General features: G+C 38.7%; 1 protein-coding gene, 1 long non-coding RNA gene and 1 pseudogene across 13 annotated transcripts in view; 1 reads left to right on the top strand and 2 right to left on the bottom strand.

Annotated features, from left to right (window-relative positions):
- tjp1a (tight junction protein 1a) overlaps positions 1-27,467 on the bottom strand; it is a 224,543-nt gene that overhangs the window by 67,858 nt on the left and 129,218 nt on the right. Inside the window, exon 1 of one of the 12 annotated variants that reach the window (XM_088333682.1) lies at positions 22,618-23,335. The exons of the other annotated variants lie outside the window; for them this stretch is intronic. Within the exon in view, the coding sequence (XP_088189808.1) occupies positions 22,618-22,641 (24 nt within the window). The 5' untranslated portion in view covers positions 22,642-23,335. Of the gene's footprint in view, positions 1-22,617; positions 23,336-27,467 lie in introns of those variants that run through there. 12 annotated transcript variants of the gene reach the window in all.
- On the bottom strand, positions 1,649-1,781 carry LOC148366858 (U2 spliceosomal RNA; annotated as a pseudogene).
- LOC148366857 (uncharacterized) lies at positions 22,473-23,419 on the top strand. The gene is made up of 2 exons (XR_015850246.1): positions 22,473-23,038; positions 23,260-23,419. It is a non-coding gene; the product is annotated as an uncharacterized LOC148366857 (long non-coding RNA).

Raw genomic sequence — 27,467 nt, 5'->3', positions numbered from 1 at the left:
TGTGTGGTATTGTCTTCGAGCAGCAAAAGCAGTCCGTGTAAAGCACTCAGAAATTAACTCTGCTTAATTTTATGATAGTTATCCTTCATTAGTCACTACTTAAAACCTTGGAGTAATTGGGTTCTTGTCTGCGTTTCAGGCAAAACACAAAACTAGTGCCCATACTTACTTTAGCTATATACTTGAACACATTTTGCATTTTCCAGTTAAAGGTTTTTCTTGTGCAAAATTTACAAATACCAACATTTCACTTTACAATTTGTTTAAAAAAAAAATGTCACCAGAAGACACACTAACAAGCTTATGCTAATATTTCGTTCTTGAATTGCACAAAACAGCAATGATTATCAGTTTTTCACACCTAATTGTTGTGAAATCTCTTCTTTGCATTTGGATCATTTGCATTTGAGCAGAAAGTGTGAGCAGAAGTGGTGCTGTACCCAGATATCAATTAGTGATCTAATTTACAATTCTAACCCTTAGATAAATATAGTAGCGCCAACTGAGAACTGATCATTCACTCGTTGACAAATTTATGTCATTTGCATATTATCAAACTTCATCATCATGCCTTTCAAATAAAAACAGTTATTTTATCCTAAACAATAGGGTCCTTGCAACATTTCCTCTAATCGGGCCGTGATCTCCTCCTCCCCGAAGAGTTCTAAGGCACACAAAACACATCCCACAAATCAGAGTACAGCAGCAGCCTATGCCGATGATGACTTCATTAAAAAAGTGCCTGAACAATTTTGTCAAAAGCTCCTGATTGAAAAAATAAATGTTCAATCAGCTTTACACAGGCCCAATACGTTGTTTATAATGAAGACGTGATTGTTTTGAAAGCACAAAAGATCTGCACTATCACTGCCTTTGGCTGTTTTTTGTTTTTTTTCTGCAAAAAGAAAGCAATAGATATTGCTACAATTGTGCTTAAACCTCCTGATTTCCTTGGGTCAAAATGACTCGCCAATGTATTGTTAAAAACCCATTGCATTTTATTCAACTTTGAACATTATGACTCTCCCTCAATTCCATGTAAGCTGTAAAAACAAGTACAAAGAAGGGCCTTTCTACTGAGGACAACACAAGGGTTAAGAACTTTTTTTCCTTTCAGGAGTTACCATTGAGTGATTCACTCTGCGGAATGGCAACTTAATTGTAAATTTTCAGACGTTCCACGGCCAGGTTTATAAAGATGAGTAACAGAAAAGCCAAGTCATGTTTATTTGTATAGCCCTTAATCACTAAGAGTCTTAAAGGGCTGCACAGACCACAGATTATTGCAAACCACAGATTATTATTACCGTAAATTCCGGACTATAGAGCGCACCTGATTAGAAGCCGCACCCACCACATTTTAAGAGGAATACCGATTTTGTACTTACACAAGCTGCAACAGTATATAAGCCGCATTTAAAAATTAAACACAAACACAAAATCAACCCAAACCCGGCTTAAAGTCCCGCGATTGAAACTAAATGGGGTTTTGGGGTTTTTAAGGGTTATTGTTCTATCTTCGTTATTCATTATCCATTATCCGTTATCGGTCAGTTCATAATACGCTACAAAGCCTAGGAGCCGGGACACTTACTCTCAGCCAAAAGGCCAAGCTAAGGTCCTAGCCCTAAAGCCTTGCTGCGATCATTGCGGATGCACCGTTCCCGGAGGTACTGCAATACCGGGCCGATGCGTGGAGTGGACAGAGCAAGCTCTTATTCCATCTCTGTCCTTAATTAAAGTCCACAGTCCAAAAATCACAGCCGGCAAAATGAACGGAAAATGATACTGGTACTTAAGATTTGATGCAGACCTGCAGAGTCCAGGTCCCGTTGAAAGCAATCCAAGGAAAAAAGTGTATATTTCCAAAGGTAAGGGTGGGAAAAATATATCAGATGAACACATTTACTCACGCAACTCCTTTTTCTTTAACCAACTTTTTACCCCCTCTTCTTTCCTTGTCTGTCCCTCACCTTTAGAGGTCCCCACTTAAACTCGGCACCCCGCGTTTGTTCCGCCCCTCATTTTTCGTTCACCCGTGCTAAACATATCAGAATAAGTGTCTAAAATAAATGCAAATAAATACATTACAAAAATATACATTTGCAAATACATATTATACATGGGTTACACATATTTACAAAGAAAGACGGTACACCGAGAGAGTTTTCAAAGCTTTAATAATAATAATATAGCTTTGACAGGGCAGTTAATGGTAGCAACACTCGAGCGCCGCTAGCGGCCGTTAGAAAAATTGCATGAATTGGCCGCATCACTGAATAAGCCGCAGGGTTGAAAGTTAGGGAAAAAAGTAGCGGCTTATAGTCCGAAATTTACGGTACACCATCCCTTAATCTAAAACCTACATGAGGGCAAGGAAAAACTCAAAAACCTCAACATGTGGAAAATGAAGAAACCTGAAGAAGGGACCGCATATGAGGTAATCCCCCTTCCAGGATGACCCGGCTGCAATGGATATCAGCAATTGACAGAATAAGCTGATAATGATCGAAGGAGAGTGTTGTTGCTTTTTTTTTACAAATCCTGCACAGTGTTTTTAAATTGCTTGTTTTTACTCCTGCTTGGATCATTTTAAACACAAGACGAAGGTACCAATGCTGATTCCAACGCAAAGTTCTTCTGTATGGCAGTTCCGTACATGCAAAAGCCTTCATTCAAAAGACAAAAAGGAAAGGGACAACCAGTTGGAAAAAAAAAAAAAAAAGAAGAAGAAACGTATCAAGAAGACAGCTAAGAAGAACAAGAGCAACAACAGATTTCATATTGATATCATTCCAATTTTTAGCCCCCAAAAAAACAGAATCGAATTGTATCGGCTTTCCTACAAGATCTCAATTTTTTTTGCGCTAAAATACAGGCATTAAATGAATGTTTGGTCTTATCTAATTAGTAGCATGTGACAGTAGCGGGCAAAGAATGTGTCAAAACCGAGCGTCTCAGAAAGATTGAGCTTTTTACGTTGGCTGATCACAAAATCAAGGAGGACAAAAATGAGTGTAAACTTGAATAGACTTTATGATCCCTAATAGTCTGTCTAACATAACAGTATGTCTATGCTGGATTTAATAAAAAGAAACATTCCATAGACCATGTATAATTTCTGCAGTTATTGGACAATACTTTGGGATGCGATGAAAAAGTTGTATCTGAATAATATAATAATAATAATAATATTAATTTTGTTTACTTTTTCCTATTTCTTGGATGGTATTGTTTTCTTTAATATTGACGTTAAAAAAGTGTTTGATGAAAAGGAATGCTTGTGTGTCCAAAACATGCATATCATTTGGCACGGTGAACAGAGTGTTTCCAATTATTTAGCGAAAACAATCAAATTTCGACATGTCTCAAAAACCCCCTAAGGAGAGGTTTTAAATGTTTTTTTAAATAATGTTCTTCCACAACTTCCTAAAGTCATTCAATGCCGGTTTGAAAATTGTAACCAGAGAGCTGGTATCCATCGTGTGACTAGACCTGGAGAGGAGTTTGGACGATAAGGCACGATTGTACCTCTTTTACGTTTTTGTGGTCTGGAAGAGTTTAGACTCGCATAAAAGGCTAGAGTGAGAAGTGGTCAGAGAACAGACGCAGCTGTTAGTAAAGTGCCTATAAGTGAACAAAAGGTTTATTGTAGTAATTCTGGAGCATGACATTGACCAGAATGAAACAAACAAGTGATCCAAGTTCGCCCAGTACCTGAAGGCTCGAGAATTTGATTTTTTTTGAACGCAAGTACACAAAAACTCGTTCAATGCTCAAAGTATTCATCATCTTTCAAACGGTCAAATCCGAACCATTAGTTGAGAGTCCCATATCGGCATGAAACAAGAGGCCAAGCCCACTCAACAGCATTCCCAAGCCCTCTGAGGACTTTGCTACAATAGACATGTTGTGGGACAGAATCTATAGTGCATTAATGAGTTACTGTTTGACCGGCATTTTTCCCAAGCACATAAATACCAACGTAATTACCAATTTCCAAAGAACTGATTGAGATAAGAAAAGGGGCGCTTGCATTCTTCATGTGAAAGTACAGGCTAATGTCACACAAAATTATCACGAAGCAAAGTGAAATTGCAGAGAATCTAAACGAAATGCTTATTAATTCATACCGTAAAACATTTTGTTAACATGTAATAGAGCATGATGAGCAACATAAATAATGAAACTGTTACTATAAAGTAAAAAAATATATATATATATATTATATATATATATATATATATATATATATATATACAGATGTATTAGCCACAACAGAATACAATTACAAAATTGTTTTGTTTAAAATGAGAGTGCATCAAATTGAACACAATCGCAACATAGTGAGATACATTGAATCATGTGTTAAGATCTTTAAAGGAAACGATAACTTCACCTAAAAGAAATATGAATACCATACCCAATTATTAATATTTAAACGGGTACCTAACACAACACTGGCACTGAATGGTAACATTTTTTTGTATTTCTCTCATGTTCTTGGCATAAAAATGTCAAGTCATGTTTATTTGTATAGCCTTTAATTACAAAAAGTCTCAAAGGGCTGCACAGACCACGATTACAACATCCCCTGATCTGAATTCCTCATGTGGGCAAGGAAAAACTCAAAAAACATCAGCATGAGAAACATGAAAAAACCTTGAAGCACATGGGGTAATCCCTCTTCTAAAATGACCAGGCTGCAATGGGTGTAGCAAGGGCATCAAAAGAACAAAAATAAACAAACATACCACTCACTTTAACACGTTAATTTTTTACTAAATAAACCTAAAACAAAAAACAGAACATTGTGAATTCAAAACATTATAGTGGGAGTAGATGCGATACAATAATAGAAATATATTTTATTGAGTAAAGTCCAAATAATTGGTTCGTTATACCAGAGCCATTTTTGTTTTTATTGTTCCTTGTGCATGGTACCCTATTTAATCTAATCACACTTTGGACTAAAATCTCACAAAAATGTCAGATAAAAAAAACACAAAAATAATGATGGAGAATATTTTTCTAATGAAAACAACGCGGTAGGCGATAGTCTCAACAATTTACCTGCAAACTTCAATATTGTATGAGACTAGCCCAGCAAAAGGAGCTAAGCAGAGGACATCCTAGCCTGGCTCTTGCACCAGCAGCAGTGGGGGACACTATGCGCAACAAAAGCACAGTAAACCTAAAAAAATATGGTTCTAAATTGACAGTAGACCAAAAATAAAATAAATAAATTAAACACGCAGGCCACAGGTGATGACATTGCTTGCATACAAGGCATGGAAAATTGGCTATGCTTCTGCTTCCGCAGAAAGAGCTTACAAAGATGCGCTTAGGAACCTAAAAATTGCACCATTTGATTTAAATCAGGGCTTGATAGTACCAACCGAATTCGGTCTGTAAACAAATAGTCGTTTTCAGTTTTTATAAATCTCACAGAATTGAATCATATTTCTTTTGTTTTTTATATAAAATTTGCTTTAACTATATAAAAACCCTATAACACAATGCACATCATCAAGATGTAGGCATTTGATTGGTTGTTAACGGAGTGATGCCAACGCAAAGTTCATCTCCAATACAGGGTTCGTACACCTTTTTACAGCCAAATTCAAGCACTTTCAAAGGACTCTCAAGTAGAGGTCGACTGATTATCTGCACCGATTTTCAGATATTAGTATCAGCATTTGTATTTATTCGACGGGCCGATTATTTAGGCTCGGATACAGCCGAGCCTTTCTCTCACTTTCTCCTGCATTCTGTCTTATACGCTACCCACACGGTGCCTTCTGATTTGATAAGCATCCGAGGCCGGAGCCACAAAGGCAGGAAGAATAACGTTAAAGCGGAATAAACAAGCGGCAGCTCTGCTAACTCCTGAGTCCCGACATGCCTGTTGAGTGAAGACCACTGATAATATATTTTAAAAAGTCTGTTAAGCGTTTGTGTGAGAGAGCATAAAAAGCACGTAAAATGGAAGGCTGAGAGATTAGCTGTTACCGCAAACGTTAGTTAGTCAATCTGATTTTAAACCAGGAGTAGCCACACTTTTTAATTTGCAAGCTTTGTTGTTATTTTGATGCACTTTTTGTTTTAAGTTCATTAAAGTCGTGTTGGTTTCATTGACATTTTTATTGATTTATTGTACAAAAATTCAGGTAGCTATTGTTTTTATGTAACTTTATAAAAGTTGCTGCTACGCTTAATTTTATTTCCTGCCTTGTTGGTTCTTGGTTAAAATTAAATATTAGTCATGTTAGCTGTGTTCAAATTCTAATTTATTTACTGTAAAAATTTCAGAGAGCTACTTAAGTTTATGTACCTTTCCAAGAGTTGCTCCTGAGCCAAATTTTATTTTCTGCACGGTTAACTTTTGGTTAAAGTGAACGATTAGTCATGCTCGTGTTGAAATTGTAATTCATAAACTGTAAAATGTTTCTGAGAGCTATTTAAGTTTTATTTGAATTTACAAATGATTTTTAGATCTTGAGTAAATGTATTTGTGGACCTGAACAATAGGTGTATAAGTATTTTAGGTGTTGGGTAAAAATAACAGTAATGTGTAACTTACATTTTCAGTTGCAGGAAGTTCTTCCCTTTACAATTTACCACTGGAAAACGCCTCCTTACTTTTATGCATGGCCCATATTAGATGTCCATTATTGATATGTAAACCTTGCGTTAATACACATTTCTCACTGACCTGTTAAGGTGTAGTAATCACCTGTCCTCTTGGGTGCGACGCATAGGGGGCAATGATCCTTTATAGGAGAATGCAATAAAAACGAATGCCAGCTGCAGTTAAGCACGAGAGAAGAAGAAAAGCAATGGCAAAGCCACCATATAGCCGTGTCTAGTTCATTTTGAAAAGAGATTTCAAGCATTCACAACCATTTTACCCATAATTGAAGCACTTTTCAGTCATTGAAAACACGACATTAAAATTCAACCATTTTAAAGGATTCATAGGACTACAGGCACAGGCTTATTTTTGCATCATCTCCACTACAATGCAGCGCAACAGCAAAATGAACAAACTATAATGTTTAAATGTAGATAGGAGCAATAGGCCTTGGAATGAATCTGCCCCCTCCTTTCTCTCTTCCTGAACATACTGTAGATGAGCCGTCATGGCAAACCCAAACCACACTCCATGAATCCACTCTCCCTCTCTCCCTTGCTACCGCTAACTCTCACAACAACACCTTGTGTCAAATTCCTTATGCCTGTAATAAGACTGATAAATCTCTGCAGGGACCTGCCTTGCCCTGCCCTGCCAAAAAAGTAAGCTTGAACTGCCCAAGCTTTGCTACAATTGGAAGTTTGGTGTAGAGAAAAAAAAACACTAAAACATGTTATGTAATATTTTCACAAAGCTTTTCGAGCAACAGAGTGAAAATTTATGAATTATACATTGCTCAAAGCAAGACCCTTTCCGATTTAAATAAAAGCATAAACGCTTAGGTTATTACACAATACAAGGCAATCAGGACTTTCTAAACAGACCATAACTCTTCAAATTAACTGTTATTTTAATTTTGTGACATACGTTAAACATATCATCAATGTCCAACAAGAATTCGGAACTCGACCGACCTAAAGTGACTAGAATCAGACAACAGGTAAGTACTGATCCCTGTGGAAATGTTACATAATTTCAAGTCATTGACAATCAACAGAATAGCCACTAAAAGTTAACGACAAAAACAAAAGTTTAATTTATATTACACAACTCTAATAACATTGCCATTGATGTACAATTGGAAATGGCGGCTTCTTCGACAACATAGAGAAAAAACTGCAGGTCAGTGGAGCCACCCATAAGAAACTTGGCCGGCACTCCCCGAACGTCTAAACTAAAGACTTTGGTGGGCGGCACGCACTACAGTAGATGTCATAAAAGCGATATTTTGGAATACATGAGGGTTGCATGATCTTTTGCTTTGCCTAAAATAAGCATCATCTCCGAATAGTTTTGACTTGCGGATTACTTCTGAACTTTAGAGGATAAACATGAAAAAGAAGACCAAGAGGAAGAATGAGAAGGTGGGTAAAAGCAGGGGGGAAAAAAAACTTAGTTCTGAAAAGTGTGCAAGTGCAATCCACATCAAATTTGACCATATACCCAATGAAGTGATCACGGTAGAAGAGAGAAACACCTAAAGATATGACATGAGACTCAGATTATCCCCAGTGCCTCCGCAACCATGTGCAGTCACCCATACAACAACCCCCACCCCATACCATTCCTTGAACGGGATTCTTCTTTTACATTTGATCCGTGTTTGCTGTTGTGGCACATACACAAAAGTTTGCTATGGTGTCAAGAAACCCAACAGAGTTAAGAACTTAATCAAAGTGGGTGAAAACAAGTCAACATACTGCAGCTCAAATAAGCCAATCTGTTTTCATCTCTCATCTCATCTCATCAGCTGCATCAGCTATGTAAATAGTGTGACATCATAGCAACAGGACATGGGGTAGCTGAAGTGAAACAAACAGCAGAGTTAGGAGTATATCCAGCATTAAGTGTTTGTGCAGCTGGTCATGGAGGAGTTAATACAACATCAAAACTTCCTTAAAAAAGGTTTTCACCAAGACCAGAACGCATAGTGTTCCTGCCGACAATCATGGAGATATGTTGCAAAATATACCACACTCAGTGGGACTCAAGAAATTTTGTCCCAAAGTTGACTAAGCAAGCTCTTTTCCTTTAGAGCTGTGACGTCATTAAAAGGAACAGATCACTTCCAACATGGCAAAATCCTATTAACACAACATTTGCGGCAGCTCCAAAACAGACAGCGATTGGAGTGAATAGTAATTTCATACAGATCATTTCTCCTTGGAGAAATTGGAACTTTGCTTACCCTGTCACAAGGGACCTTGTGACTGTTTTCTTTAAATTGCAGTGTTGACCTCCAAAAGCTGCGTGAGGTACGTTTACTTGCTGCAGTTACAGTGAGCGTTCCTTCTTTGGCTTTACCTCCTTTTATGTAGGTGATTGTGGCTTTCCATTTGTATTATTTGTTGCGTGTGTCGCGGTTGGTATAGTTTTCTCCAGCTAGCTCCCCGTTAATATCATGGCTACCGACGGTTTCCGTTTTTGTTTGCTTTCGGTTAGCCCCTTTAGCAGTTGGCTAGCCTACCGTGTTCATTGGTTTATTTACGGCCATGGCCATTTTCCGTTGTTGGTTTTCGGTTAGCCTGGATGTTCACAACACGTTATTTGTTGGCCAGCCTCGCGTTTTTCCACCAATGCTCTGGTCGCCTCTCATTGATTGGTACCGGTTAGCCCCTGTTAGCTCTCAGTGTGTTATTTTTTTTGTTAGCCCCTTTTTTGCTGATCGCCCTTTGATGTACATTTACTGCATTCACCTGTGACGTACTACCAAAACTTGGCTTAAAACACTCATAATATCTTTGACTAATAAATATGTAAACCAACATGGTGAGTAGCTTGCTCGAGTGCCATTGTTCTTCACATGGCATCAAACCTCAGAAAGTCAAAGACAAGACGGGCTGTCTTCGAAATGCATGATCTAAAAACTAATTGGAGTATACCGATTAAATATATAGATTTCATGCAAAAGATGTACTATTTCCTTACATTTTGGATGTTTGTGGAATACTTTTAAGATAAGGAACATACTTCCAATCCCAATTTCTCCTTCCACAACCATAGGATAATAAATCCACAACCAGCATAATATAATGTGTTCGTAACAGAAGCTTCTACGTTGTGTGACCTCATCAACGCAACAGATATTTTTTTCATTATTGATCTGTTATCCATTTTCTTGACTGTTTTATCTAACCTGTATGAACTGTATGAAACAACATTATTGTTCAATAAAGCATTACATAGTACCAGTAGCTTCTCAATGTTCCGTTTACAAGCCAATCGTTTGTGATTCTGACCTAGAGCCAAAACAGGCTATGCCTTGTTCCTCTTTGCGTTTGGTCTTCTAATTACGTTTCCCTCTTTCACTGATGTTAATGGTGAAGTGTAATCATCAAAGCTATGCAGCGGCTGTGCTTCCCTTTCTATGCAACACTAATTATTACCCCCTCCTGCATTCAAATGCATATTTCACTCATTTCAATCTGTCTTTTTTTAAACAGCAGCCTGCAGACTAGTGGACCAAGAGACGCTCCAAATAACATCAACACTACTTTTGCATATGCATGGCAGTGAACAGGAATTTATTAAAATCATTTGTAAAGGCCAGTTACACTTGTGAAAATTACATCATTGAGTATATGGTCAGATCTTCAAAAAAATATTAGGAGGTTACTGTTGGGGAATGAATTCATCAAAATGTTCTATATCTTGGCTTTTGTCTCACGATTGCAAACTAATTGATAGGCATGCTAGTAGCAAACCATGCGAAAGATAGTTATTCCCACATGTGGAGATGATGTGAAAATGTAAAGGACCTTTCCGGATGTTGAAAATGTTATACTTGCTGACACAATTTTCTGGCTTAAATCACAATTGTCAGCGTCTTGTGTGGCGTATGCATTTCATAGACGCGCTCGAATTACAGGACGCTCCCCTGCTTACAACCATTCGGCTTACGTAAAACGGTAGCTACAAACATTTCTTTGGGGGATGTCGAAAAATATCCGGACAATTCTGTAAGTTAGATTTTGTATTGTGTGCACCTTTTTCCGAGTACAGGATATTACTGTAGAGCTTCTTCTGCCGGCGTGTGGCGCTGTGAGAGATCACCCAGCATCCACCCCGAAGAAGAAATACGGCTTCCTCTTCCTAGTTCGTGTGTAAACATACTATACTGTATCTCTAACACGCTAAGAACTTTGATGTTTTTATTGTATGATATCTCGTGCATCCATTCAATATGGTTGGTATGAAGTGTAAAGAAGAGGCGAGCAGTTTCTTTTGAAATGAAAGTGGAATAGAAAGCTCGATGTGGTTGAGAAAATGGTCCGAACGCTTTTTTTGACCACTTTTTACCACGGAGGAGGACCTCTTGAAGCGCATCTTCTAAAAGTAAGTTAAACTCAACTTTATTTATCTTTATAGAGCATATTATCTTATGAAATGTTTATTTTTTTTTGTACAAAACAATACAGGTTACTTATAAAAGCCTTAAACATACTTATATAAACACTAAACATACATTTCATAAAAAAATATAGCACTGAAGCAACTTATGAACAAATTCAACTTACGAACGACTGTCCGTTCGTAAGTGGGGCAGCGTCCCTAACTCGTCTTTTTGGGGGTTTGGGTTGGCATTTGGGTTGTATTTGAAACAGTCCTTTTCCTACTGTCACCTTTTTCCTGCTGGACTAACAGAAAACCATGAGAAAGAGGATTAAATCACCCTTCCTCCCTTACCGCTTCCTCAATTTATGAACAGCTCTACAAACGAATAAGATAAAAGGAGATAGGTGCGGTAGGAGAAAATCATCAAGGCTCTTTAAGCTCAATTAGGCATTGTTAACACATACTTAGGAAAATATCCTTCTTTCAACTTTCACGGCCTCCATGAACAACCCCATCCCAATGTTTAATTTCAGTTTAAAATGTTTGAAATGGTTATAGGCCAACTCCAGTTGTGTTTTACTTTGTACATGTGTGTAACTGATGCTATACCTTGGAAAATGTTAAAATAGAAAATGTGATTCAAAGACAAAGTACAAGGTTGTAACCAGCAAGGCCATGCTTTCCTGCCATTGTCAAGGTGAAGAAACTCACTAAAACCAATCTGTCTGACACAGGTGCAATGTACTATATTATACAACCATGTCAATTGGTCCACATCTACTACATGAATAAAACATGACAAATTTGGATTACAGTTAAACACTCGTGCACCCGATGCATAGAATGACTCATAGCACTCTACTGCCTATCTATCAAGACTTCTGAGGCAGAAGTAAATGTTTGGACGTTGAAAGGCAAACGAAGGCAGACGTGGATTTGATTCACAGACGGTTTCTCTAAGTGACAATGCATAACAGAGTTGCAACAAAATTGAGTGAGGGCGCGTCTGCACGCAGCCTTGGATGCCTGCTTTATATGTCTCCATTGCCTTGGAATTGTCTGCCAATCGTGCAGTGATACCAGGGACAAGGTCATTGTGTGTGTGCGTGAAAAAGGGTCTAAGGCTCTCGGGTTATGAGAAGTAAAAAAGGTATCTTTATAAAATTTCCGCTTTACTATTCATTGTTGAAATGATTTGAGTGGGATGACTCAAATTACGTTATCAATGCAGAAAATTTCACCTCAAAAAGGAACAGATTCATGATAAAGACAAAGTATCAAAACTATACCTCGATTATGTCAAAAGAGCTTGTGAAACCCCAAGAAAATATCTTTAATAGTTTTGCCCTGAAATTTGAGACCGGAGAAACCAGGAGGGGGGCAATTATTTAGAGTTGCGGGCCACATTGGGTTCAGAAATTGGCCAAGGGGCTGATCCTGGTGACCAGATTTTTCAATAAATATACACGCAAACATCAATGTGTTAGTTGGGTTTTATGATTTTTTTTTTAAAAGCTCGCATTTAAAGCAAGTATATAGGTCCCCGTTTTGATTCCTTATCTACCCAAACGAGTGATCAGAAAATTTGCAATTCTTTTACATAAGATATTTGACAAATTAGCCATAATCTTCAGAACATTATTAAAAAATAGTAACAGAATTTCTGCATCTTTAAAAAATATATTTGTATAGTTGCACCCTTAAGTTGAGGTTAGTCTTTACTGACCTACGCATGAACATTATCAACGAACTGTTTCCCAACTAAAGGGTCGGGATCCAAAAATGGGTTGCGGACCCGTTTTCAGTGGGTCGCGGGCCTTTGCCTTGGAAAAACAATGATAACAAGGAGAACAAACAAAGGGTCAACTACACTCCTTAAAGGTAGATAGCTATTATGCCCTGCTTGATCCTTTTTTTCTGTTCGGGAAATCGACGGAATCCCAATGGTGATGACTGGGACCATATCTCATTCAATTGTTATTCTGTGAGTTTTATTTCCTTTTAATGGCCATAGTAATGGGTGCCAATTAAGTTAGTAACAAGGGTAAGGGAAAGCAGAAAACAGTGACAACAACAATCAACTTAAGTAAATATCTCATCTCATCTCATCAGCTGCACCGCTTATCCTCAGTAGGGTCGCGGGGGTGCTGGAGCCCATCCAAGCAATCATCGGGCAGTGGGCAGGGGACACCCTGAACTGGTTGCCAGCCAATTGCAGGGCACACAGGGACAGACAACTCACTCGCTCAGTCATACCTAGGGACAATTTGGACCGGCCAATTCACCTGAAATGCATGTCTTTGGAATGTGGGAGGAAACCGGAGTGCCCGGAGGAAACCCATTGCAAAATACAAAAATGGTGTGAACATGTCTGCCATTGAAACGGTGCTGGATTTTTGGGGCACGAAAATCATTTTGTATGTGGCTATTTCATAGCAGTTTTAGGGGGTTGCTTATATGCAATGTAGGCTTATATGCCAGTATATACAATACAGTGGAACCTCGGTTCTCAACCATAATCCATTCCATTTCTTTGTACGAAAACCGATTTGTACGATCACCGAAGCCGTTTTTTCCCATTAAAAGTAATGTAAAATTGTTTTAATCCGTTCCAACACCGTGAATGTTTATCTTGAATATTTAACGTAAAGCTAACTCAGGCTAATCGTACGTTCGCGTTAGCGTAATCTTCCGTACGAAAGAATGAATGTGTAAAAATAAAAAAATCAGGTCGTTTACACGTCATTTGGCACCCGGGTCTCCACAACAAGTGGTGAGCGGTTAAATGATAAAGAAAATAATTATGAATAGGATTTCTTACCGGTCGGCAGAAGCCATGCTGTATTCCTGAAAGAAGGGAAACTCGCACATCTTCTTCATATTTTGCTATTATTTCTTTCTTAAATGCAATTTTTTTTTTTCACCTGTAGCAACTTTGCTACTTGCACCAACCTTCTTCCGAGGCATAATTAGGGGTTAAAACACTCCCTTCACCGCTTTTGAAAAACGAAAACAGAAGAGGAGTGCGCGTTGCCGTGACAACAGTTCTTCACGAGGGGTGGGGGCAATCTACACTCGTACGCCGCTCAGCGTCGCCCCTAGCGTACCGGCGTTCGAACTCTGATTTTTTGAACGAAAAGCGAAGCAAGAATTTCTCGAAATTTTTGGTCGAGAACCGATTTGTTCGAACTGAGAGGCGTTCGAAAACCGAGGTTCCACTGTACTTAAAGTCGCTTAAGTTTTTCTGTATTTTTTTAAGGTGACCATATTCTTCTATCTATGTTAAATTGCAAAATCCTTTCATGGGATACATTTTAGAGGAGGAAATGTTTTCTTGATTTGGGTTGCAGCTTGTCATAAGGGTGGAATAATGGGTCCTGTAGCCAGACTAGTTGAGAAGCTCTGATCTACAGAGAATAAACTTGGGCGTACCACTACCTGCCAGCATTTTACAATCGGAAGTTCCACACACACACACAAAACAACAACAATATGCACAGCACAACATCACTCACTACGTTACAGTTGACAGAGGGTTTCGTCAAACTGGAACTACCGCCTAAACCAGAATTTCGCTACCTATAAGAGACAAACACAGCACATTCCTGACTTGAAGTGAAAAAAAAACTGCACTGTGCTATTGAGCACACGCGTACACAGCACATGCAGCTGTAATAAGAGGATTGACCCATTTGAAAATGAACTCAACGTTCTGTTTACTAAAAATTGTACCTAAGACTAATCAATTCTAAAAGTGAAAAAAATGAATTGGCCATTTTTCCCCACATCATTTGGGTGCTTCATGCATGAAGGCAGTTTATTGGAGTAGTTACATGCCTATTTTTTTTTTTTCACGACTTAAGATCGATTACTGTTACAGGTACTGTGCCAATACCAGCCCTTTTTGAGGAATCGGTACGGGCAATGATAGCAAATACAAATGCTGCCAGTTTTGTTTTTGTTTTCATTTCACCATTTTTTTTGTCTGACGCACTTACAACTTAGGTCAGTCTGTGGATTTGTCAAAAATGTAAATGAAAAATGCACTATTATAAAACCAATTAGGCAAAGAACTGTAAGTAGAAACAGAAATCCGTAAGTGAACGTCTGTCCACTTTTTAGGGCAGCAAAGAAAATTTTAAAATCAGGCAAACAATTTTTGTATCCCTGCCAACCATGAATATGACTATTCTCAGCAGTAGAACAGTAAATAAAACAAATATGAAGTGCATTTTGAGGAGTACATTCCGAAAACAAACAATTTTAATAACTAACGTTTGGCGTTTTTGAAGTTAAACAACTGACGTTTGCTCTTCGGACTGCATGCATTAAATTTCAGTGTCCGGCACAGTCTGGCAAAACGCTCTAACTCTTTTATAGTGAAATAAACCTATTTAATGGGCGTATGGGTGTTTAGCGCACAGCCCCACGGTGCGGCAGTCCAGGGTTTGGTTCCAACTACTACAGCCTCCCCGTGCAGAGTTTGCATGTTCTTCCCGTGCTAGTGTGAGTTTCTTACAGACACTCCGGTTTCGTCCCACATTCCAAAAACATGCATGTCAGGTAAATTGGCTGGTCCAAATTGTCCATAGGTGTGAATGAGCGGGTGAATGGTATGTTTCTGTGTGCCTTGGCAACCAGTCCAGGGTGTCCCCTGCCCACTGCCCGGAGATGGCTGGGATGGGCTCCAGCACCCCCAGTACCCCCATTGAGGATCGGCGGTCCAGAAAATGGATGGAAGGTTGGATTTACCCGTATAAAATGTACAATGCATGTCTTTAAAACTGAATTAGCACATAGGCCTGGGCGATGACAAAAATTGTTATCGCGTTAAATTATTTCTTATCAGTTATTATAGCTAATTATCACATTGTTTTTCTTTTATTTATTTCTAATTTTTGAGTGATGCTGCCTTCATCAATCCTAAAGGCAGAACAAAAGAGCATGGTGACAAACTACTAATTAACATTTCATAAATATGAGTAATATTAAAAAAAATAAAAGTTAGCAAAATGAGGTAATCAAAATGCAGAACATTGCACATAATTTGAGGTACACTTGCAATCCCCAAAAAATAAACCATAAATATTAATTTTAATTTACACACAGCAACATGCTGAAGCCTTTTGTGCATGAAGTCTTAAAGTGTATGACAATGTTACAAAATAAGTACACAAAAGAAAATGTTCGGTTTATGAAATAGTACAAATAAACAAATCAGCCATTGATTTAAAGGTCACAGGCCGGAAAAATCTGTATGTCCAGAGTATCAGGCTTTAATGTTACCCTATGACAGGTCACGTTATTCCCACCTGAGGTTGCAGGTATGTGCAGGTAACGCCTTGCTAGTTAGCAGTTTGTTGCTCACTGGCCTGGTTCTTGTTGAATGTCAGCTACCACTCATTTGGGACTGAATTGTCATTCCTGCAGTGCATTCTCGCGGGCGATACCATTTTAAATGGTGGAATAAGTGCTTTGAGTTGGTTTGCTGGGTGTCCTTTGTGGCTCAAAATGACCGTGTTGTAGTACTTTTGCTTGCTGGGTGTCCTTTGTGGCTCAAAATGACCGTGTTGTAGTACTTTTGCCTTCACTCTGAGACGATATTCCTGGGAAATGATTGGCCGTTCCTTATCAACCTTCTTCGTCTCATGAATGTTGGTCTGGAACTTGCATTTATGGTGCAGTAGCGCCCCTATTTTCTCCAGTGTTCGGGTGGTGTGTTTGCAGTTTAAATCATCGACCTTTATTGAACATTTTTATTATTTATTTTGTAAAGAATTATATGTCGATATAATCGTCATCGTTTCATCGCCCAGTCTTACTTGCACGTTACTTGAATCTTACAGAGGCGAGTCAGACTCCGTCTTGTTCAAATGTCTGACGTCCTCTTTAAATATTTATACATCACTGAGCTACTGCAATGATACGCAAGGACTACTTTGCAAAATTTCAAGTTTTCTTTTTATTTGCTACATCCAGGTTGATATGCTCTGAAATTTTAGAAGTTTTGATGTTTTTTTAGATGTTGGCGCCACCATTTCTGTAGGTTTATATTACCGCTCAAGACAGAGACGCTATATTGCACTCGTGGAGATTCCTCATTCTATTGGATTTTTTTGGGGGGCCAAAAATAAAATTGTCGACTTTTTCCATTATCGATGTTTGTCAACAACGTACACTAATCTTCGCAGCCCTGGTTCTATCTGGTACATCTATTCTTTTTATTCTAATTTTCTTTAAGACTTTGATTACGTTTATGCAGGAGTGCCACGGCTAATTCTGTTTAAATCAATTTAGACTTAGTTATTTAAAGGACCTAAAAGACAAAAGACAATTATATTATATTCTACAGGCTATCTAACAACAAAGGACCTGAAATTAAGGAAATTGTAAAATTCCAATTAAAAAAAAAATGAATTCAGGAAAAATATATCTTGTTGGGCTAAAAAGATATTCCTTTATAAATATAAATTATAGATTTACTACAGGGTATGTGGTAAACATTACCTACGACAACTCACAATTCAAGTGTGTGTATTTGTTTTAAAATAATCATGAACAGAACTTCTCGAATCGCCAAATTAAACAGACCACCACCCAAACCCACCATACACAATCATCCATCCATTATCTGCACCGATTATGCTCAGTAGGGTTGCGGGGGTGCTGGAGCCCAACTCAGATATCTCCGGGCAGTGGGCACGCTAAACTGGTTGCCAACCAGTCACAGGGCACACAAAGACAGACAACTCACTAGCTCATTCACACCTAGGGAATATTTGGACCAGCCAATTAACCTGACATGCATGTTTTTGGAATGTGGGAGGAAACCGGAGTGCCTAGAGGAAACCCACGCAAGCACGGGGAGAACATGCAAACTCCACACAGGAAGGTAGACTCTCACGACCTCAGAACTGTGCTACACACGACCTAACCACTGTGCTGCCGTGATGCCCCCATACAAATTCAACCATTGGCAATTTATAGGGGTCAACCACTTATAAAAATAGGCAATCCACTTGGGAATGTATTATTTAAACAATATTAAAAATGTCATTTTGTTTTGAACTTTAGTTGCATGTACTGATTTTCATTTAATTAAAGAAATCAGAGAGATTGCAAAACAATTGCCCCAGGTCAAAGCAACTGACAACAAAGAGGGCCTTATGTCTTCTTTGAGTTCAAATCATTGAAGCCTCATAACTTATCTTTAGTGAGGACATTTAGTGGGAATTGGGGAGACGGGTAACTTTAGGCTATTTGAAAAATAATCTTAACCGTAACAACTGATTTAAAAGCTATACAATATTTTTGGGATGATATAACAGTCCAAGTACAATTACCCTTTAAAATGTAACTTTTCCAATTCATAGTCAAATTCTGTATTGTGTTTGTTAGGATGCTCTGTCCCCGAGCTTATCCAATATGGCGTCAGGGGTATTTGTCATCAACAGGTAATGTTAGGGAGAGTGTCAGGAACCTTCTTAACTCAAAACACCATGAAAGCGACATTCTTTTATTTTTGATAGCCACAACATATATTTTTTGAAGACAAATTCAACAAAACAACCAAACTCAATCTCCAGACAAAAGCCAATACTTCAGCTGTTTCATTTTACTGTGTGATGTGTGATATTGTGATCAAATCTATGAATTAACAATAATAATAATGCCATCACCTGCTTCCCAGAACAACATATATACCACTTTAAATTTGTCTCCCTACCGCAATTTTTCAAGATTGTTGAGGCTCATTTTCCTTGTAAATAATGAAGACAAAACAAGGTGCGAACACTATTCCTATATAAAAATATCACAAATTACACGTGTTCAAATTGCTCTGGGTGCTTGGCTGGAATTTCCGGGTGTTTACAGTTTGTTCTTTGTGTTTATATCATAAAGTGGTTCAACAGTGAACATACATTGTTTGATGAGCTTCCATTTACACCATTCCGTGGAAACATACAGCCAAAACTGGGTCTGTTGGTGTTTAATCGTCACTGTAAACTGTAGTTACACCTCAGCCCTATATGTTATGGACCGAAACTTGAAACTACTGTGTTGCTTCGACTTTGCACATACCAAAATTGGAATGAAACAAAGATTAGCCTGTCTGTATTATATCTCTAAGCCAGATGTACTCACAAAAAGAACCATATCTGGCTCGCGAGCCATTAGTTCCCGACCCGTCTTAAGGGATTCCACATGGATCCAGCGTGGCCATCGTGTCAGTAGGCGGATGCCTTTTATCAGCAGTGATATATCCCTAAAATTAATGTAATTTACTAGGATCTAATTTTTTTTTATCCTTATTGTAAAATGATCATTATTGTAATGAAATGAAATGAAATGATCTGCATTTATATAGCGCTTTTCAAGTCAATGACATCCCAAAGGGCTTTACAGTGTGCTTCACATTTCCCAATAGCGGCCTTGTATTGCAGCCATGTAAGACGCTAACCTGCTTATTGGAGGTATTAGGGGTTCAGTGTCTTACCCAAGGACACTTCGACAAGCCGGGATTCGGACTGGGATCCCTTGATCCCAAGACGAGCGCTCTACCTCCTGAGCTATGCTGACGTGATTACCAATACCTTCAAAAAGTAGGCTTATTAAATATGTATATACATGCTTTGGTAATCTCAAACCTCTGTGCATGGTCATATGTTAAATGTAATATGCATCAATTAACACCGTGCTATATATTATGGGTGGGCGGGATGATGCAAATATCGGTTTTATCAATACTATACAAGTATTTGGATCGAATCCATACCATTGTCCTGGGATCGATACTTCACTTTTCCACCAACTTCCTCACAGCATTGTTTCTCTATGTAGACAGTGCAGCCATTTTCTCACCAACCAAGCACTCGCAGCCACTCTCAGCTGGTGTCCGGATGTGACTGACAGGCAAACTTTTAGCACTTCTCTTTACCTGGCCTGCAGCTTCATCCTGCCTGCCAGGGAGAATAAAAGGACAGATCTACGGACCTATCCCATATCAGAAACTAAAAATGACACCGGCAAACAGGAAGCGAATGTACAGAGCCTTTTCCCCAATTCAGCAAAGTACAACACCTGGTGATATGTTTGGTAGAGTGGTCTGCTACTGTGGCAACACCACAAATGTATGTAATCATGACAAACGTTCACCTTAAAAGAGCAACCAAAAATGTAAACATCTTACTGTTCCTGAACAAACAAATCCATTGTCTCTATGGCATCAGAGCCAATGAAAGACAAGATTTGCAATAATTAAGTCATGTTTACTTATATAGCCCTTAATCACCAGGAGTCTCAAGGGGCTGCACAAGCCACAGATTATTGCAAACTAGACTATTATTACACCATTCCCTGATCTAAAATCTACACGAGGGCAAGGAAAATCTCAAAAAAACTCAACATGAGGAAAATGAAGAAACCTTAAGAAGGGACCTACTGCATTTAGTTTCGAAACATTGTCCATTTTAGTTCTTTAGTTTACATTGTTATATAGTATTTGTATTCTGGTTACATTGCCGCTGTTTTTTTAAATTTGACTCTCTTGGCTTTTTTCAGAAACAGTTATTATAGCAATGTTTCTCTTCATACTGTTATTTGTAGTTATGTAGTATAAAGTTATTTAAAGAAAAGGAAACGTTTAGTGCCTCAAATCTTTGTGCTGACTGCATTATAACTATAACACGTACGTTTTTGCTGTACAAAGTACGTTTATAATGCATTTTAAGACGTGTACGACGTACAAGAAAATCTGTACGGAAAAACGAAAATTTGGCAATTATGGGTACCATCCGGTATACACCGACTATCACGAAAGGGCAAATCAATCAAGTCAAATGAGTTCGCCGTGGTACCCTCTATCTCAGTATCATTTTTTTTCGTTGCAAACGAAGCGAGCGGTTTGATGCTACTGTGCGCATGCGTCTGCCCCCTCCGATTTCATGTGGTAGTTATGTAGTGAAAGGAAGTCCGTCTCTCTTTAGAAAACCGTCTTTTTCGGCTCAACTCATTACAGACGGCTCTCAAACGGCTCACTTGCTTTGATGCATTATATTACGAATTATTATGTTGTATAAAGAAGTTAAGAAAAAAGGAAGTATAAAAGGAGAAAATTAAAAAAGACAGGTTTGTGGTTACCCCTTTAATCACTATATTACCAACAATAATTTAAGGCAGAAAATGAATTATTAATTTGAATAAGAAAATGTATTATTCTACTTAATTATATTTGCATGTATTTTTTCCTTCTACAGTGAACTTCCAAGCTACTTCATTTTTGAACTCAGTATCTAACAACAAAACGTTATTTAATAATATATATAATATAACGAAACACATGTACAATGTAACATGTTAAACTACATAAATAAACCCATTTGAAAAAAATATGGTGTAAGACTATTTTGTATTTTGTAAAATACGACAGTTTGTAAGGACATGGAGCCGTGGAGCTTGACAGGTATGCATTTGTAATGGGAAGATCTTCCTGCATCTGAAAATGTAGAATACATATTACTGTCATTTTTACCTAAAACCTACATGAGGAGAGATTGATCTATTGGTTGCTATTTTATTTTTTCAGTTTGTAAGGGCATTGTTGACAGTTATGCTATAACATAACTCAAGTGTGGAGATTGCAATTATTCAATGATCATGGCATTTCTAACAAAAACTACAGTAACCTAACAACAGTAGCTGAGAGACGGGCACTGGAAAAGCTGCGGTCAATCATGGACAATCCATCGCATCCACTACACAGCATTATCTCCAGACAGAGGAGCAGCTTCAGCGACAGACTGCTGTCACTGTCTTGTACTACGGACAGACTGAAGAGATCTTTTCTTCCTCATGCCATGAGGCTCTTTAACTCTACCCGGCAGAGTAAAAGCCCACAGTAAACCACACCACCTACATTGCATATTACCGAATCTTATTGCAATATGTATTCTGTGTAGCACTATTTAGTTATTCTATATAACACGCTACAGTGGGCATTTGCACGTCACACTGGGTATTTGTATATTGTATTCTTTTTACTTTATTATTGTATTGTTCTCAGCTCAGGGATGCTGCTGGAAATGTGAATTTCCCTTCGGGGATGAATAAAGTATCTATCTATCTATCTATCTCTATCTAGTATCGATACTACCGTGTGTTTATGTGTGGATACCAAAATTCCCAATATCACCCACCCCTAATGTATATTTATAGGATACACAGAGAAAAAGGCATTAGATTGACACTTCTATCAACAGGTTGTCTAAGGAGACGCCACATGGACCCAGCATAGCCATGCTATCAGTAGGCAGATACATTTTATCAACAAGAACGATCGATGGCAAGACAAATTTAGAAATCTAGAATAGCACTCCTGGTTATAAGATACACCGCTAATAGTAGATATCACAACAACCTTGAGCGACCACCATTGTAACTGGTATCACTTGTTTTACCTCCAACCAGCGAACTTTTGTAGCTAACGAGGAATTGAAGGTACATACTTCCCAAGCTAATTTGATCGAGTTGGAGTTGAAATGACCCATAAGGCGTGACCATTTTGTTTCATTTCCAAACCAGAAACTCACCTTATTTGACGCTTTAGAGGACATTTTCCTCTCCCGTTGGGCTTTCAAAGTGACAGCTTGAAGCTCACAAGCCCGCCGCCTTTTGTTTTGATCCTCACTTGTCCGACAGTGATATTTCCCTCCGGATGAGCAGTCGTCCGTCGCCCAGCTGCCGCCACGCCGACACCTATTCGGTTATTTCACTTTATCCAGGAAACATGTCGCGGGAAGCCGTGAGGAGAGTCCAAAGTTCATTATCGGCGGCGCCTAAACCAGCGTCATTCCCGGGCAGGGAGCAAGAGCGAAAAGGACGCCGGAACGGGAGAAACACACTCGCGGGACTACACTCACGTTGGTGGGTGTAACTTGTCGCTAGCGTCCTCGCCTGGGTGAAAACTTGCGGATAGAAGGCATCACTATGACGGGAGGACTGCAATGGCAGGCGGGTGAACCTCTCCCAGCTCGGGGAGCTATGTGCAACTGCCGTGTCTAGGCTGCGCGGAACAGACCATTGCACAAACATAGGGGTGCTATGACTCGGAAACGATGGCGACAGACACCTTGTGACAACGCACCACATATATTAATACATTTTAAATCAATGGGTGTGTTATAAATCCACTCTGTGCTCTGTATGTGATTAATTATTTCTTCACTTTGTAGGTGTATATTGAAGTCGACAAAATGGCCACCCCTGGCCTCCCGTTGAATACACAGTCCGGGATACAATGAAGAGAAGCGACGCTGCTGTTCCTGCTGATGCTGAATGCCCACTTTCTATGGAGTGATGCTATCTCAATGTTTGTTAAACTATACCTGTCAACTTCTGCGTTTGTCATACATTTACACGTTTTTTGATCATTTCAAATTGTCACTTAACTTCTTGCACCTTAACCCTGAAAAGATCAAGAGTTAGTTATTCATACCTGTCAAGCTCCAGGGCTCCATGCCCTTACAAACTGTCGTATTTTCCCTTAGAAAAATACAAAATAATCTTACATCATATTTTTTTCAAAACCTGTTTATTCATGTAGTTTAACGTGTTATATTGTACTCGTGTTTCGTTATATCATATATATTGGTAATTAACATTTTGTTTTGAGATACTGAGTTGCTCGACATGAATGAGGTTTATTATAAAAAAGTTTAAAAATGAAGTAGTGTAGAAGGAAAAAATACCTGCAAATATAATTAATTAGAATAATACGTTTTCTTATTCCAATCATTAATTCATTTTCTGCATTCAATTATTGTTGGTAATATACTGATTAAAGGGATAACCACAAACCTTTCTTTTTTAAATTTCTCCTTTTTTACTTCCTTTTTTTTTAACTTCTTTATACAACATAATAATTCGTAATATAATGCATCAAAGCAAGTGAGCCGTTCTAGAGCCTCTTTAATGAGTTGAGCCGAAAAAGCCGGTTCTCTAAAAAGAGCGGACTTCCTTCCACTACACAAATTACCACATGAAATCCGAGGCGGCAGGCGCATGCGCACAGTAGCATCAAACCGCTCGCTTCGTTTGCAACGAAAAAAAATGATACAGAGATAGAGGCTACCGCGGCGAACTCGTTTGACTTGATTGATTTGCCGTTTCGTGACAGTCGGTGTATACCGGATGGTACCCATAATTGACAAATTTGCGTTTTTCCGTACAGATTTTCTTGTACGTCGTACACGTCTTAAAATGCACAATAAACATACTTTGTACGGCAAAAACGTACAGGTTGACAGGTATGTGTCAACCTCTATGTTTTTCATGAATTTTACACATTTTTTGATCATTTCAAAATGTCACTCAACTTCTTGCACCTTAACTCTGAAAACATCAAATGTTAGTTATAAGTCCATCTAAATGCCGTGACTTGCTCTTAAAAACTGCTCTGAATATTGACAAAGGTAATATCACAAAGAGTGATTCAGTCAAAAATTTAGGTGCCATATTTGACCCCAATCTGTCCTTTCAAACACACGTTAAGCATATTACTAGAACAGTTTTTCTCCATCTGTGCAACATTGCTAAAATCCGCCCTATGCTGTCTCAGTCGAATGCAGAGATATATAATTCATACCTGTCAACCTCCATGGCTCCATGCCCGTACAAACTGTCGTTTTTTCCCGTACAAAATACAAAATAATCGTACACCATACTTTTTTTTTGGAATGATGCATGATGAGAAATCCCCAGGCAGCAGACTAAAAAGAGACGGGCTTCCTTCCACTACATAACTACCACATAAAATCCGAGGCGGCAGACGCATGCCCACAGTAGTATCAAACCGCTCGCTTCGTTTGCAACGGAAAAAAAAACATACCGAGATAGAGGCTGCCGCGGCGAACTCATTTGACTTGATTGATTTGCCGTTTCGTGATAGTTGGTGTATAGCGGATGGTACCCATCATTGACAAATATTTCCGTACATATGTCCTTGTACGTCGTACTTGTCTTAAAATGCATAAAAAACGTATTTTGTACGGCAAAACCGTATAGGTTGACAGGTATGATAATGAATGCGTTTGTTACCTCCCGTCTCGATTACTGTAATGCACTACTCTCCGGTCTCCCGAAGTCCAAAATCAAGAGCCTGCAGCTGGTACAAAATGCTACAGCAAGGCTTTTAACTAAGACAAGAAAGTTTGATCAGATTACCTGATTTTAGCTAACCTGCATTGGCTCCCTGTTAGCTTAAGATGTGATCTTAAGGTTCTGTTGGTAGTATACAAAATCATGCATGGACTTGCTCCCCCTCATATTTTTCAGATCTTAATTCCCCCTATGTCCGGTCTGGAGACTCCACTCTGAAAATGCTGGTCTTCTAATGATCCCAAGAGCGTTCTCCATTCGGGCCCCTGTGTTGTGGAATGCTCTTCCCCCTGAGATTCGATCTGCAGCCTCAGTGGAAATGTTTAAATCTAAGCTTAAAACACACTTCTATTCTCTAGCATACGAATAACCTATATTTTATGTTGATAATATCTGTTTATTATTTGTTATTGCAACATCCATTGCAGCCTGGTCAAAATGTATGTGCTGTGCTTAAAATAACTTTATCCAGAAAACCATTCATTTCTCAAAATAACTTAATCTCATCTCTTCTCATCAGCTGCACCGCTTATCCTCAGTAGGGTCGCGGGGGTGCTGGAGCCCATCCCAGCAATCATAAGGCAGTGGGCAGGGGACACCCTGAACTGGTTGCCAGCCAATCGCACAGACAGACAACTCACTCGCTCAGTCACACCTGGGAACAATTTGGACCGGCCAATTCACCTGAAATGCATGTCTTTGGAATGTGGGAGGAAACCGGAGTGCCCGGAGGAAACCCACGCAAGCACGGGGAGAACATACAAACTCCGCACAGCAAGGCCGGGAGCTGGATTTTAACTAATTAACTGATTATAAATAGCCACAATATGCACTATTACCCCTATAGAAGAATTCAATTGGTTATATTGATTTTAAGTGTACTCTAACTTGCAAAGAATGTAAAAATATAACATCATTTTTTCTTTTGAAGATAATAACGCTCATTATCTTTCCTATTTTACTGCATTTTAACTTCATTTTTATCTCATCATCTCATCATCTCATCAGCCGTACCGCTTATCCTCATTAGGGTCGCGGGGGGGCTGGACCCCATCCCAGCCATCTCCGGGCAGTGGGCAGGGGACACCCTGAACTGGTTGCCAGCCAGTCGCAGGGCACACAGGGACAGACAACTCGCTCGCTCATTCATACCTAGGGACAATTTGGACCGGCCAATTCACCTGAAATGCATGTTTTTGGAACGTGGAACATACAAACGCCGCACAGGAAGTCTGGAGCTGGATTTGAACCCACGACAGGTTCCCATGACATGAACTGTGCCGCACAAGCGCTAACCACTGCCCCGCCGTGCTGCCCCATTTTTATCTCATTCAGTACAAAATTAGGTTTTCAAGTCATATTTTTTGTTAAACTACTACAAACAATAAAAATAAATCATAAATTAAATTCAAAAGAACTTACAACTTAAGCCAGTCTCCAATCACTACCTTGTTAATATTTTTGCCTCTTTACCCTGACATTATTTTTATTTTACTTCTTTATTTTAAATCGATTAAAGTAAAGACATTTTCAATTCCAATACTTAATTAAATCTTAAAATAATAAACTTGGAATTTCAGTTCTGCAAAATGCTATGCCAACCATGCATGTATATTTTACTGAGAGAATGAAATATTTTCTTTCATTTTATTCCCAATCTTTGACTCAACTTTTTTAAATAGACAAATTTTTTGTTATAATGGCCTGGCGTGGCCCAGCTTGGCGTTACCGTGCATTCTACTTGGGCGAGGTCTCTGGGGCCATGGTTTGTTGAAAGGGTTCTTGGGGTGCCACTAGGGAGCGCCAAAGAGCTGCATTCCGCTCCAGAGCCGCTTGTACATGAATAGCATATTTATCTATTTTGACACTCGTGGAGGCCTAAAGGTATAAAAGCATAAACACACACACACAAATAGGGATTTATGAAGTAGTTTCGATACTTTGGTCATAGCCACACACATCTAAATAGTTAAACTTGTTACAAAAGAACATTATACAGAGGTACAAAGTTCAATAAATGCCATTACATACATTTCCAAATTCATATTAATTTCCTTAACCAAGAAAACAGTGTTGATTAAGTGAGTTAAGAAAGTGAAAAGTAATTAAAAGGAGGGGTAAAAGGATGTTTTACAAGTAGTATACAAACGAAACAGGGTTCAAAACCACCTTTTTAGGCGATCATTTTGAATATTTGCGTGGGTTTGAGGACACAAGTCTGTCTTGTGAACTACAATAACAAAAAAAAACTGATTTTTCCCACAAAAGCAATGTTTGTGGCCAA

This window comes from Urocampus carinirostris, chromosome 4, assembly GCF_059441175.1.
Source record: "Urocampus carinirostris isolate Australia breed hairy pipefish chromosome 4, RoL_Ucar_1.0, whole genome shotgun sequence".
Classification (NCBI taxonomy): Eukaryota; Metazoa; Chordata; class Actinopteri; order Syngnathiformes; family Syngnathidae; genus Urocampus; species Urocampus carinirostris.
Note: the sequence above shows the minus strand (reverse complement) of the source record. Positions and strands in the feature narration are given on the sequence as shown.